Raw genomic sequence first — 15684 nt, forward strand, 5'->3', positions numbered from 1 at the left:
TTCTCAAGATGTTAACTGATGGACTGGAGTGGTGTGGATTAGTTGTGAATTACTGCAATGTTTTTATAAGCTGTTTGGACTCTCATTCTGACGGCACCCATTCACATCCATTGGTGAGCAAGTGATGAAATGTCGCATTTCTCCAAATCTGATAAAGAAACAAGGAACTGATGAACAAACAAAAACTAATTTTTTAAGTGTCTAAATACTCACCAGGATCGCTGTATATGACACACACACACACACACACTATCATACACACAGTGGCCCAGCCACTAGTGTACATGAACATATACAAAACTACACACACACAGACTCTTTTCCACACTCACTTATGTCCTCAACAGGTGCGACATGATGCGATTAAGCTTCCAGCAACAGGTAATTTTTGTTCTTTTAACCTAGACATCATTCCCAGACTTCTACTTGTGTTATTTCATGACTTTACTACTATTCAAACATGTGCAAAATGTTGTTGCCTTCGGCTCCGTTGCATCGCAGCTGCTAAAGACGACGTGTCGCACACAAACACAGGACAAACGCAGCAGGTCTCCAACCTGGTTGAGTCCAGCACATCCAGGCTCGACCTTTGACCCCTGCACACCTCTAGAGTCCCCTAAGAGTCTCCTGAGACGCATCACAGCGCGTCTCCTCCACGTTTAGGAATATGTAAGGCAGGAAGGCACCTCATCCAGAGACAAACCAGTGTCTGAAGAGCACGACGTAAGAGTTCGGCGGAGTAGATGCTCCGCGTTCACAGATCCAACCCTGTTCTGCTGGTGTCGGGTCGCAACGGCCTCTCCGACCCCGGCCAGAGAGATTCACGTCAGACCTCTGCAAAATATACATTTGTTAGTCCATCTATGTGCAGCAGGTTTTACAACGTCACCTGGTGAAGTAAATGCCACCGTTGTGCCAGTGATGCATCAGTGTTCGGTGCATTGCTCCCATTAAAAGTGATGCTTAAAGGGACGGTTCACCATTATTTAGCCATCCTCATATCATTCCAAACCTGAACAATTTAAAGACAACTTAAGGCAAGAAACCACAGGTTAATAAGGAAAATTTTAACTAATAGATATCACCATACTTTCCTCGGTTGGTTAATTACAGTACATTAAATATTTTGTATTACAAGTTTGCAATTAATGCTTTAATATTAAAAATATTTTTATTTTTGTTTATATTTATATTATAGTTCATTTTATATTATTAAAAATATTTTTTTTATGTTTATTAAATCAGAATGTTTATGTAACCAGAATAAAAATTTATTCTGGTTAAAATTCATTTGATTTTTGTTGCCATATTTTTACAGAGAGGATTTTGAATTTCTCATTTATTTTCATAAATTAGAAAATGCTGCTAGAAAAAAAAAAATCATGTTTTTAGTATTAAAATGTTAAATATATAGCAGGTGAATCATATATGAACATCATATATGAACCCCTCTGTAAAATCCTTCAGAACACAGATACGAATAAAACTGTAAAATTTGGTGTAAATTTTAGTTTCTATTCATATTATAGTTTATTTTATATTATTAAAAATACAAATATATATTTATTAATGTTTATCAACCAGAATGTTTATGTAACCATGATAAAAATTTATTCTGGTTAAAAATTTGACATTTTTACAGAGGGGATTCTGAAATTTATTTTCATAAATCAAAAAATACTGCCAAAAAAAAAAAAAAAAATCATGTTTTTAGGTTTAAAATGTTAAATATATATCAGGTGAATATATATGTGAACAAACCCCTCAGAACACAGATATGAATAAAACTGTAAAGTTTAGTGTAAATACTGTTGAAGTGTAGAAAATGTGTATTAATATGTATTAGAATTGAAGTCTACAGTTGCAAATAGATGAAGTGTAATAAATAAACACTTAAATGTGTATTTTAGAGGATTTCTTTCCACTAGTCTCAAAACTGACCAGTGATTGCAGTCATATGATTTTTTTCCTGCAGCACCTTAAAGTCGTTTTACTAAATTTCTTCCTTGGAAGAAAAGCTCATACAGGTTTAGAATGACATGAGGTGAATAAATTATTATAATTTATATTTTAGGTGAACTGTCCCTGTAACCACCCCTTGGACAGCTTGGCACTAATATCTGGCACAAAGACAGAAATGGTGCATCCCGAAGGCAGTGACGGCCTGTTCGACGCAGGATTTTGATGAAGGCACAGGAAGTCATATCTCAGTCTGTGTTCAGTGCTGTTGTTTGGCGTTCAGGAGGAAAAACAGGCACGGGTCGCCCTCCGCTCCCCTGCGGCAGTGCTGAAGACCTCACGCTGGACCCCTAAACGGAGTCAAAACCCCTCGATGCCGTGATGAGGGATGAAAGTAATAATAAAAGCCTCCCCGGATGGTCGAATGACCACTAAACAAGTGGTTGAACAGGCACGACCGATTCCATTTATTGTTTAGGGGAAGGACAGATCCTTCTGTCTTTATTTCATTTCGCTCATCGTTCATGTTCAGCGCGAGTTGGTTTGTTCACAGTTCAGTGACGTGAAGCGGGTAACTCGGGGGCGGGTGGGTCGGTAGAGGGGTTTTTAACCGGTGCAGGTGGCATCGGTGGCACAGCAAGTGCCCATCCAGCGGGTAACAGCGATGCCCCTCTTCATCATTCAACTGCAGACCGCAATCCTGCAAAACACATACATGTTTGATAGAAATGAAGTCAGGGCTTTTTCAACATCAGGATACAATGATTCATCACCCATGAGGCTGCAACTACACTGTAAATAATTGAATGCACAAAGCTTGCTTTTTCGACAGACTTTCCTTCTGCAAGTCAATTGGGAAAAGCCACAGTCAGAGAAAGAAAGCCAGAACTGCAGTTTGGTTACTGAAAAAATGAACATGAAAAACAAATATGGAAGCTGATGTTGAAACGTTAAGACTGATTCAGTTTGGCATGACAATTTTGTGCAAATGTTTGTTCAAATTGTGAACTGGAAGGCATATATAAAAAAAAGAAAACAAGAAGATGAAAATCATATTGAACTAATCAACTGATTATAAACATATAATATAAATGTTTAGACAAATTATACAATTTTAAATGTATTATTTTTGTTCAAATTGTGAATTGGGAGGCATATAAAAAAAAAAGAATAAAAAATAAATAAAAAAAAAATTACATAAAACTAATCAACTGATCATACATATACAATTATATATATAAATGTATACATTTTTGTTCAAATTGTGAATTAAAAGGCACATTTTCTTTAAAAAAAAAAGAAGAAAGACAAATAGAAAAAATAAGAAAAAATCCACTGATCATACATACGCAATATAAATTTTTATAAATAAAAAAATAAAATTACAAATTCATGCATTTTTATTTAAACTGTGAACTGGAAGAATAAAAAATAAATAAAAAAATAAAAATAATAAAAAAATAAAAAGTTAAAAAAAAAATAAAAAATAATTTATATAAAACTAATCAACTGATCATACATTTGCAAATAAATATTTACAAATTTGTATAAATAAAAAAAATATATAAATTATAAATATATAAATTACAAACTGTAAACTGGAATGCATATTTTCTAGTAAAAAAGAAATAAAAGATAAATGATAAATGATATAAAACTAATCATACATATGCAACATAGATTTTATAAAAAATAAAAATAAATTTATACATTTTCACATTTTGGCAAAATTGTGAATTGTAAAGCATATTTTCTGGTAAAAAAAAGATCAACAACAAAACTAATCAATTGTTAAATATATAAAATTAATTATTATTGTTATTTTTTTGAAATCAAAAATACATAAGCCATATACTTAAAAACATATAATAAATAAATATAATAAAATCTACATCCCTGAAATATATTCATTATTATTAATATTAAATATATATTATATTGTTTGCTTTTTCACATTTTTGAGAACTAATATGACTAAGGTTTGGGGTATTCAAAACATCACCAACATATAATAAATATATAATAAAAAATAATAAAAGAAATCCTACATTATACACTAAAAATACTAAAATTTCAAAATAACACTGGAATTAAAGAAATTTAATTTATTTTATTTTTTTTATAGGACGTTTTTTCTTTGAGAAATGTGTTTAGTACATGTGTCTAAGTCAACATTTAAACTCACAGTCTCAAAGTTTAGCTGAATGACCTGCTGTGGAATGTCATCAGTCAATGATTCACAATATCAATGCACAAAAAACATCTTATATAACTCCAGTGCATTATCCTGCAGCGCAAACATGACCCCCAGTTAGGTACGGAGTCGTGTGGAGTTCAAACTGGTTAAACGACCTCACATTGGAACTGGGATTGAACCTGCAACCTTTAGCTAGTTCAGAGCAAGTAAGCAGTGAATTACCTCACAGTGATAGCATTCCACATGGTAATCTTTATCCATAGACACCACCCGTATGGTCTCCTCTGAGCCCTACGAACACACAAACAGCTAGTTAACCTCCGTCAGGATGTTCCTAATGCATGATGTCAATACAACTCATGCAACATCAGTCTAAGCTCGTACCTGCGCTGGGAGGATGGGTTGGTTACACGAGGCACATTTAGGAGCAAAAACCCTGTGAAGATAAATAGATATGTTAATATGCCTACCAATAAACAGGTTATGCATGCAAGATATGCGAGGATGTTACTCACGTGTGGTAGTCTTTCACACAGTAGATGTTGTTCTCCACATCCACGGTAAAAGGAACACCGTCCAGACCCTCCTTACAAACCACACAGCGGAAACAGCCCGGGTGATACGACTTACCCAGAGCCTGGAGGATCTACACACACACACACACACGCACACACAGGTGAGATTCCGTGGGTTGTTGTGACGCTAATGAGGCATAATAACATCATTTCTGCATCTAATAATAGAAATATATTACTGAACCAGTAAACTGAGATGATGTCGCTTTGATAATCCATTTTTGGTTGCATATTTATTTAAAGTGCTACAGCTAAATTACACAAATCTTCCCTTTAAATTCACAAGAGATCCTTCCTACTCTGAAAGAATGAGAGCAGTAGTTAAAAAAAAAGCAAAAGCATCAAATCTCTCTCACCATCTCCATGATGAGGTGACCGCACACAAAGCATTTTTCCGCCGTCTGCTGGAATCCGGAATACTGTGGAAGAAAAAAATACCACAATTCATATCACAAGGTCATATTTGACAGCACATGGTGTTTCTTTGCAACACACATAACCATTCAAAAGTTGGAGTTGGTATGAAGTCTCTTATGCTCGCCAAGTCTGGATTTATTTGATTAAAAATATGGTAAAAACTGTATAAATGTGAAATATTATTACAATCATGGTGCTTTAGGTGTGATAAAATAAAATAAAATAAAAATAATTGCATGTCACACTGCTTTATCTTTCATGTCAACTACCAAAATGCAAACACTATATACACTAAATAATATATAATACATATATTTAAAAATATTAATATTTAAAAACATAAAACATTATTAATATTAAAATAATAATAAATAAATAAATATAAAAAGACTACATTATTTAAAAAATAATAAATACTAAAAACATTAAAATATTATAAGTATGAATAAAAAAATAAAACAAAACATGATATGATAAATTATTGCATGTCACACTGCTTCACGTTTCATGTCATCTACCCAAATGCAAACAGTAAACACAAAATAATATACAATACAGACATTTAAAAAAATATTGAAATATTAATATAAAAAACATTTAAAAATATTAAATAATAATATTAAAATAATAATATAAAAAGACTAAAATATCTACAAATATATTAAATACTAAACAAAACATTAAAATATTATATATAAAGAAAAAAATAAAATAAAACATATGATAAATTACTGCTTCATTTCATCTACCCAAATGCAAACAGTAAATACACTAAATATTATTTATTAAAAAAAAGATATATTAATATAAAAAAAATTAAAAATATTAAAAAATAATAATAAAATAATAATAAATAAATAGAAAAGACTAAAATATCTAAAATATATTAAATATTTATACATTAAAATATTATACATAAGTATAAATAAAAAATGAATTATTGCATGTCAAACTGCTTTGTCAACTACCCAAATGCAAACACTATATACACTAAATAATACATAACACATATATTTAAAAAATATTAAAATATTAATATTAAAAATATTAAATATTAATATTAAAATAATAATAAATAAATATAAAAAGACTATAAAATATCTAAAAATATCCAAAAAATACATTAAATACTAAACAAAACATTAAATATAATTATAAAAAAACATGATAAATTATTGCATGTCCAGTGCATCGTGTTTCATGATTAACTAAAATTAGACTAAAATATCTAAAATATATATTAAATACTAAACAAAACATTTAAATATTATATATAAGTATGATTAAATAAATTAAATATATATGATACAATATGATGTCACACTGCTTCATGTTTCCTGTCTGCTACCCAAACCCAAAAGTTATGTAATTCCAAAAACTTGCACCAGTAATGAAGCAGCATCAATCTATTGAATGTGTCTCAAGGGGGCGCTGGCGCGCTCTCTCTCTGCTAAGCTGTTCGAGAGCTTCAGTAACATCCTATGGGGGTCTTTAGCTCTGTAGACAGAGAGGTACATCTGATTAAACACGCAAGACATCAGCCGAAAATCCTGCATGATTATCAGCATGATTCCTGAGAAGATCCACAACTTGACAGATTAAAGTGGCGGCCACTCTGAGAATCAATCTGTAAGGTTCTTCTCGTTCAGCATGAGGTATGGACCTCCAAAAGACTTTCCTGAGATTTAAAGATCTACAGTCTTGAATAAAAACTTCAGAGGGCTTTAATGCTGGACAGGTTGCAGGCATCTTAAGTACAGAAACGACCCCGAGGGGAGCCATCTGTCCCGGAAAAGGGTTTTGACCTGGTTACCAGGGTGACAAGGGTTTGGAGCACAGCCATTAGAGTAAGGATGTTCTCAAACGTGCACTCTATGGAAATGAGAGGCCGAGGCCACACAAGATCCTCGGATTCTATTGTAGGAACCAAAGGCTACATTTTAACGACGTGGAACTTTCCGTTCCGTCTGTGGAACGCGGTTCCATTCCGCACTGGTGACATCACTGCTCGCCTGAACACTCTTTTGAGCGGTAGGCGCTGCTGTTTGTGCGAGCGTGTGCTCATTGTGGAGAGAGGGCCAGCAGGTGGGCTTGGGAGGGACTGATCAATACCAGGAAACCCCCACCCGTCCCGTCAGACAGGCCATCTGCCGGACCCCCGGTGGCGTTTTCCTCAGTCGGTCACGTCAACAGAAGTGCTGTTTTGGGTCATTAAGTGGCTGACCAATGTGTTTTTTTTTTTTCCCCAATGGATGATGCAGATATTGCAGCATTTATTTTGAATATTTAAAAATATTTACATTAATAATATTTTAAAAAGTAAAATATCTTAAACATAATAAATAAATTAAAAAATATATAATAATATAATAAATATATAAAACATCTTTTTTTTTTTTTGTAACATAATGACAAGTTAATTGTCTTGGCCAATATCTCATCTGCCCTTACCAAAAATATTTATATCAAAAATATTTGAAAAGAAAAAATGTAAACTACCTGAAAATAATAATCGTATATATAAATTAAAATTTGAATAAATATTATAACAAATACAAATAAATACTAAATAACAATATAACATTGCACATATATTTTATAAAAATATAATATAACATTAATGGTTTTATTATATGAGAACGATATATTTATATAAAAATTTATTCACAGAAATATATCTAAATATATTATAATAAAAATATTATTATAAATATATTATATATAAATATATAAGATTTATATAAACAAAAATAACATTTATATAATTTTAATATTTGTTAACATTATATATACACATAATAAAATACATACATACATAAATAAAATATTTTTTTAATAAAATAATGACAAGTTAATTGTCCTGATCAATATCTTGTCTGCCCCTACTAAAAATGTTCATATTTAAAAAAAAAGAAAAAAAAAGTAAAATACCTGAAAATAATAATAAATAAAAGTATATACAATATTGTAATAAATATTATAACAAATAAAAATAAAAATAAAAATAAATACACATTTTATATAGAAAATATAATATAACATTAATGGTTTTACACACACATACACACACACACACACATACATACATATATACATATATACATATATATATATATATATATATATATATATATATATATATATATAAATAATATTAGTGAATAAAAAAATATAAAATATTAAAAATTTAAAATATTAAAATATATAAAATCTTTATGATGTATATTAACAAAAAACATCAAAAAATAATCATATAAAGCGAATATAAATATATAAATATAATATAAAAATATAAAATATAAATTTAAAATGAAATGAAATAAAATGTTGTCCTGGCTAATATGTCATCTGCACCTACTATCAAGACTGTTACATGAAAGTCTAGTGGCAATAATAATATGAAAATGGTAACTTTTGACAGAAGCAGATTTCACATGAAGTTAGTCGAAGGACACAGGAAGTTGATTCCTGCATGATGGATCTGCTATCTTCCCATCGCTCTTGATGTGTGTGTGTGTGTGTTTGGTTTTAGGCAGAATAAGATCACACTGGAGTGAGTTGTTGAGGTGGGCGGAGCTGCAGCATCTGTTCTCCCAAGAGAATTAGACATCCATCCATCCATCCACTAATGAGCACTAATCAATACAGCCCCACTCTCCACCTCCCACTTAGGAAACGTTAAATTAAATCAAGCATTACAGCTACTTTGTTAAGAACCTACAGCTGGTGTAACGCTATCCTACAGCAGGACTTCAAATGCCAAGTGAGGACAAGATCAACAGAATGAGTGTCTACAATAGCAGAACAATCAGTGACAGAGGCACGTCGGTTTCATTAAAAGGGTTTTAATGGACTAATGCCTCACATTGTGATGGAATTAGTGTGTTCGCAAGCTCAGTTTCAAAAAATTAATAGTTTCCATAGCAACACATATACCAAAAATTAGACAAAAAAGTTGTTTTGTGCAGGATCATGTGATACTGAAGACAGGAGTAATGATGCTGAAAATTCAGTTTTTGATCACAGGAATAAATTACATTTTACTATATATTCACATCGAAAACAGCTGTTTTAAATGATAATACTTTTTCACATTTTTACGGCATTTTTGACCAAATAAATGCAGCCTTGGTGAGCAGAAGAGAACATTACAACAGTCATAGTTTGATGTAGTAAAATCGTTTACTAGTCAGTTACTCAATCAAGTTAATTTGACATGATGCAAATGCATTACCAGTTAGATTTTAATTTCGATACTCACCAGGAAGTCTTCCTCACAGTAAACCTTTCCATTGACGTTATAGAAAGCCTTTCCTCGTAGCCTTCGTCCTGAGAGGGAAAACAGATCCAATCATGCTACCATGTCATAAATTTCATCTTACATGCTGGAAAAAACACGGCAGAAGAAACTCCATGTGTCTTCATGCTGTGTGTTTACAAACAACTTTGTCAACAAACAAGCAATTACTTTAATTGGCCGCACCAAATGATTGAAAGGATGAAATATGTTTAATCTTTGATGCGTGTTAAGTGAACATCTGTGTTCATTCCCACAACACAAACACACACTCGCAAACTACCAGACATCTGACCAACGGATGTGTAATGCACACACAAACGGATCAAAAGCTCAAATCTGACTGGTTCCCTTTAGAGCGTTTCCTAGAATCAGGGTCCACAGGTTTATACCAGCCTAAAAACAAATGCAAACTGTGGTTGGCTGTAGTGCCTTTAATTTCCACGATGGGTAAAAAGCAGACAGAATCACAAAATCAGATGATGAAAATGGAATTTACTGTATAATGTGGAATGTCACGGAATTTGTCAAATTCCAAATGAATAAATTAAAAGTAGGGCAGTGCATTTAAATCTAACAGAAATACAGTGTTTGCGAATATTAAGCCACAAAAAGACTATTTGAACATGAATCTTGCATTTTCTGCATGTTTGTGTGAATGAATGCCACAGGTTTTGTTTATAAATGAATATGCTCTAAGAGCCACTTCATGAGGATTTAACTGTTTAATTTGAGAAAAACTATCCTCATATTATATTAACACAGAAACTTAAAGGTCTTCACGACAACCCGCCAATATAAAAGTTTGGGAAACTTCAAGAAATTGAGGCAAAAGTATATTAGTACTGTCCAGTGTCTTAATGGGATGATGATGATAATAATTAGGGATGAGCGAGTACAGCATTATCTGTATCTGTATCTGTATCTGTTAACCATATGAATTATCTGTATCTGTATCTGTACTCGGAGTGGGCGGGGCCTAACCCGGAAGTGGGTGGGATTTAACCTGGAAGTGGGTCATGTTGTATTGAAATGGGCGGGGCTTTAACCGGTATGTTATTTTAAGCATGCAATTGATATGGGTTGATCAGAAATTGTTATATTTATTGCTGATTAGAAAACTATTTACATGACAGCATCAGCATTGAGCTTCAGATCAGTGGTTTTGATTATGATAACAAACGAACTATATACAGAATAAGTTTTGCAACAATGAATACAACACATGCGGTTGCAATTATGAAGTAAAATGTAATGAACAAGAGTTTTCATTTCAACATAACTTTCTTTTTTTAACCTTGAGCAGTGTGTTTTTTTTATTTATTTATTTATTTATGAAATACAGAAAGAAAGTGTCAGACACTCAGTGCGTGAAGTAAAAAAACTGGTCAGAGCCAGCTGACGGTTTAAAAAAAGAAAAATAAATTCTCCGACAGGCAGAGACGCGAGTCGCTTTTACCAAGCACCACGTCTGAACAAACCCCACGTTTACCAAAACTCTACTGGTTAAAAAGTAAGTACTACAAACAAACCAAAGTAAAAAACAAAAGTGATGCTGAAGAAACCCTAAACGTTAACGGAAAAAAACCCGCAAACCTGAGTGACTGAGGGAGAGAACAGAGAGAGAGCGCGCTGTTCTCTTCTCTTCTCAGTGTTCTGTGTGTGTGTGTGAGCAGAGCGGGACACAGCAACACAATAAATCTGTATGTGTTAGTGATGCGCGGATGGCGGTTATATCCGCGGGCGCTGCGGACAATCCGCGGGTCGGGTGGGTCGGGTAATAAAAAATTGCATTCTGATTATTTGCGGGTGGTTCGCGGGTGGATGAGAAAAATCAATAATGACGCAAATATTAACTGTATTTTCTAACATATGTTTTAAATACTCGAGTAGGTTAATATGCAGTGGTGTGTATAACCCGCGTATACCCATTTCTTTATCAGTCGGCTCTGCGCACCCACTTCTAAATCCCCTCTGATGCGCATCATTCAGTAGTGTCCTGCATTAGCCAAAATCATGACAGGCCACCATTTGTAACTAAATCGTATGTGAATAAATGCAAATATTCGCTCAAAACACCCAGCAAAGACGGTAAGGACCCTAGCGCCGGCTTCCTTTGAAATATGTTTTATCATTGCACCTGATGCGCCTGATGCGCCCGCGCCGTCCGCGCCAGCACCACATTTGCTGCCTGTTCATACGCGAGAGCATGTCAAGAGAGGCACGCCGAGTATTAAAATAAAAATTATTATTGATTACTAATTTGAATCAGTACATTATACCGAAAACAATACGTCACGTCCAGATATCAGTTAACGTTATTCTTTTTAGCGTGGATTTGGCTTAAAAGCACGAGTGATTAAGCTTATAAGTGTTCATCACATTCATCATATCATCATGCAAAACTAAGAATTAGAATAATTGTAAATGACGATCGGGTGCGGTTATCTAAATCAGAGAAAAATACAGGTGCGGGTGGGTGGCGGGCGGATCATTTATTTGGAGCTGCGGATTCCGGTGACGTTTAAGCTCATCCGCGCATCTCTAGTATGTGTGTAGGGGAGGGGCCCTGTGACTAGCCTATCACAGAACGCAGACACAGTAAACTACCCAATGAGAATTTTTATTCAATCCGAGCACAGATATTGACTCGTATGATACCACTCGGCAAAAGTGCTTTATCCGTGCCGGATACTCGTTTCAGCCGAGTATCCGGCTCAACTCTAATAATAATCATAATAATAATACTTTTATTAAAAACATTTTTAATTTTTGTCCATGTTTTAATTTTTAAAGTAAACCTCTGTTCTGCAGCATTGTTTTTTGCCAAAAAATAAAAAGGTTTGTTTAATTTTCATTTGATTAAAATATAAATTAATGTTTTATTCAATCATAAGAGAAACATTAAAATACACCACACAGGAAAAACAAACAAACATAATTAAGTTGTTTTTATGAATTCAATTAATCAGACATACTTTTTGATTTGTAAAATTTAATTAAATCTATTTACTTAATTCCAGAAATGTTTAAATGGAAAACACAGAAGTGTGTAAATATATAACAGAATTTGAGAAAAAAAAAAAAAATAAAACATGCACAACATATATAACATATTTCATTTCACGGCCTTAAAAAATTTAATTTGTGTTGAACTTGTTAATAAATTGTATAAGTTTCATGATTTCAATTAATTAGACATGCTTTTGGATTACAAAAATGTTATTTAACCATTAAAAAGTCCATAAATATTAAAATTTTTATTAAAAAAAAAAAAAAAAAAAAAATGGACCCTAGTTTCTGGGTAAGTTAATTTACCGTTACTGTAAATTATACATTCTTTATCCATTTCCAATGTCGTAAAACTACACGCAATGTCCAATACAGTTTTTCACTGTATATAGTAGGGGAACTTATTGTTGACCAATTAATACTGTAGCCTTTTACAATCGTTTACTGTTAAAATCACAATCATTTTTTTTTTACAAACAAATGCAAACTGTGGCTGGCTCAGACGGTGCGTTTCTGTCTAAATGTGGGCGTTTCTTGGCCAGAATCAGCGATGGGACTTTATGCTGCTAGTCTGCACGAGACTAGGACCTCTGTATTGCATTCAAACACACAAAAACCACCAAACGCCATCTTTCCCTCTCTCACACACACACAGAGTTCATAAATCAGTCTGACCCTTTTTCCACATCCCTTAATTTACAGCGCTCATGGCAGACATCTCGTTTCTTTTCACCATCCCGAAAATTTATGCACTTGCCACATTCAAACAGCCAGCGGCCCGACGGAGAAACGAACACTCGACTTAATTCAGAGCGATAAAGCGTGATTCACACGCAGACGTGAGGAAAGACTTTCAATTAGTGATGCAGATGCAAGGTTTTCACCTGCTGGACCATAAAACAGGTGAAAAAATCCTAGACAGGAGGAACATGTACTATCAAGAGCCGCTTAAATGTTCTCAGAAATCAAAATAAAAAGATGCAAATAATAAAAAAGTGATTTTAGTCTTTTTAAACTGAGATGGTAACGTAAGAGGAGGATGTTTGTAGACGTGTGTAAACACAACAAACGACTGAGAGATCACTGAGATTTCTGGATCTGACAAATGTCTGGGGAGGGCCAGATTCCCAACACAAAAACACAGAGAGAGAGACAGAGAGAGGTCTGAGTAAACGGGGACATTCTTTGGGCCTGAGGTCACCGGCTGGTCCCAATGCCCCCCTCCACCACCGAAAACAGAGAGAGAGAGAGAGAGACTGAGACAGGAGAAGAGAAAGAGAGAGAGGGGGGGGGAAGGGACGGCGAGATTCCTCCAGCCTTTGTCAAAGACGGTGGCCACCGTCAACTACATCTACACTAAAAAAAAAAAAAAAAAAAAACACTGCTTATATGCAGCAAACTTTCAAAAGAAAGTTGCTTTTGTGGTAAATGTGTAGCTTTTTACCAGTAGTGGTAAATTTGCAACAAATAGTGAATGGAAATACATTTTTAAAAAGTTGGTTCATTTATTAAAAATCTGACGTACATTCGTACAGAAGCCCATTTCTGCCACTGCATAAAAATGACTTTTTTTCCTCACAATTATGACTTTTCTTGCAAATGCAAGGTTATATCCAGACAATTTTTTTCCCTCAATTGCAAGTTTGTATCTCACACTTTTTTTCTCAAAACTGCATGATATAAATTCACAATTCAGACTGTTTTTATCACAATCGTGAGTTTATATCTCACAAGTCTGACGTCTTTTTTCAGAACTGTGAGTTCATATCTATCTTCCAGTTATTTTTAGCTGTACAAAATAGCTGGTTATGCTGCTTAAAACTGTTGTTTCTTACTATATTATTTCAATGTATGGGTGTGCGGGGCACAAACTAACACACGTGATTTAAATATTTCCACACACGCCAGCATAACCAAATTTATGGTATTTACTAGTTGCCATAGCAACACTATACACAGAAAAAAAGTGCGCCAAAATTCAAAAGCCTTTTGATGATATCGCTGAATATTTATTTGACCATAATAAAAGTAAATTTCTGGCTGAAGTAAATTTTTTATCTCAGTTTTTAGTATTCCTTTAAAATGAGACAAATATGCTATTATTTTAATCGACAATCTGTTATTTATCAGTTTAGATAGTTTATTAATGCTTGGCAAGTCAGCAGACCAGTTTTACACAAACCGACACAACACAAACAGAAACCACAAACCAGTTTTATATTCCAGTCGCGCTGATGGGGAAAGTTGTAACACTGCGTTACAATCTGCCCCGCTATCATTAAACTATGCTATTCTATGACATTAGCCGTGTAATTTTCACTATTTACTGTTATGGATTTTAAAAAGAAACCACAATAAACAGGTGAATAAAGACTCATAATCGATGTTTAATGTTGAGAAATTATTATTTCAAGAAATGTAAACCATTTTGGCTCGTTTATGTGTCTCGTGTTCTATGAGAGCTGTGTTTGTAGGGAGGTCAGTGTTTTTCTGAATGTCTGAATGTGTTTCATCTGTTTCCCCACATTGTTTTGAACTATACTGTATAGCTGTGGATGCAATGTGTTCACTGTGAACCTCAAAAATTGTATATTTTTTGAATTCTTAAAAAAAGCCATTATTTTATTTGAAAAAGTTAATCATTTTATTTTATTGACAAAATATTTTAGTTTGTGGTGTATATTTTTTTCATTCGATCAGATAACATTTTAAGCTGGCATATGGTCATGTTACAACCTGCCCCTCACATGTTACAATGTATCCCACATACGGGGCATGTTGTCACTTTTCACTTCCTTTCTTTTGAGGTAAATAACGAAAAACATATACACCGTAATTACAAAACAAAGCAACATATTTGTACTAGACAAGTGTGAAATTAACGTGGATTAAAAAAAAATTATAATCTGAACCCCATGTGGATTTACACAAACTGAGATATTCAAAATGTGCTCCCCTATTGCATTGCTTACAAACACACTGGTTTGTAGCACGATCAGTTTTCCTGTTTACTGCACCTTGATATACCTCGTTATTTTTCTATAGTGGCTAATGAATCAGAAGTCTCACACATTCACAGAAAACGGCTAACCTCTGTGGTTAAAAATAAGGTGGATAAAACAATTCTGACTTTATAACACACAACTGCAAATGTATATCTTGCATTTCTGAGATAAAATTCACAATTACCTTTTTTATTTGTTATTCAGTGGCAGAAATACGCTTCC

General features: G+C 33.3%; 1 protein-coding gene across 1 annotated transcript in view; it reads right to left on the minus strand.

Annotated features, from left to right (window-relative positions):
• Positions 1 to 231: 231 nt before the first annotated feature.
• The window catches only part of wtip (WT1 interacting protein), a 31884-nt gene continuing 16431 nt past the window's right edge, over positions 232 to 15684 (minus strand). Inside the window, exons 3-8 of the mRNA XM_051134451.1 lie at positions 9410 to 9477; positions 5088 to 5150; positions 4672 to 4802; positions 4541 to 4592; positions 4379 to 4447; positions 232 to 2659 (exon numbers count right to left, since the gene is read on the minus strand). Of these exons, the coding sequence (XP_050990408.1) occupies positions 2507 to 2659; positions 4379 to 4447; positions 4541 to 4592; positions 4672 to 4802; positions 5088 to 5150; positions 9410 to 9477 (536 nt within the window). The 3' untranslated portion in view covers positions 232 to 2506. The remainder of the gene's footprint in view (positions 2660 to 4378; positions 4448 to 4540; positions 4593 to 4671; positions 4803 to 5087; positions 5151 to 9409; positions 9478 to 15684) is intronic.

The sequence above is a fragment of the Labeo rohita genome, chromosome 18 (genome assembly GCF_022985175.1).
Source record: "Labeo rohita strain BAU-BD-2019 chromosome 18, IGBB_LRoh.1.0, whole genome shotgun sequence".
NCBI classification, from domain to species: domain Eukaryota; kingdom Metazoa; phylum Chordata; class Actinopteri; order Cypriniformes; family Cyprinidae; genus Labeo; species Labeo rohita.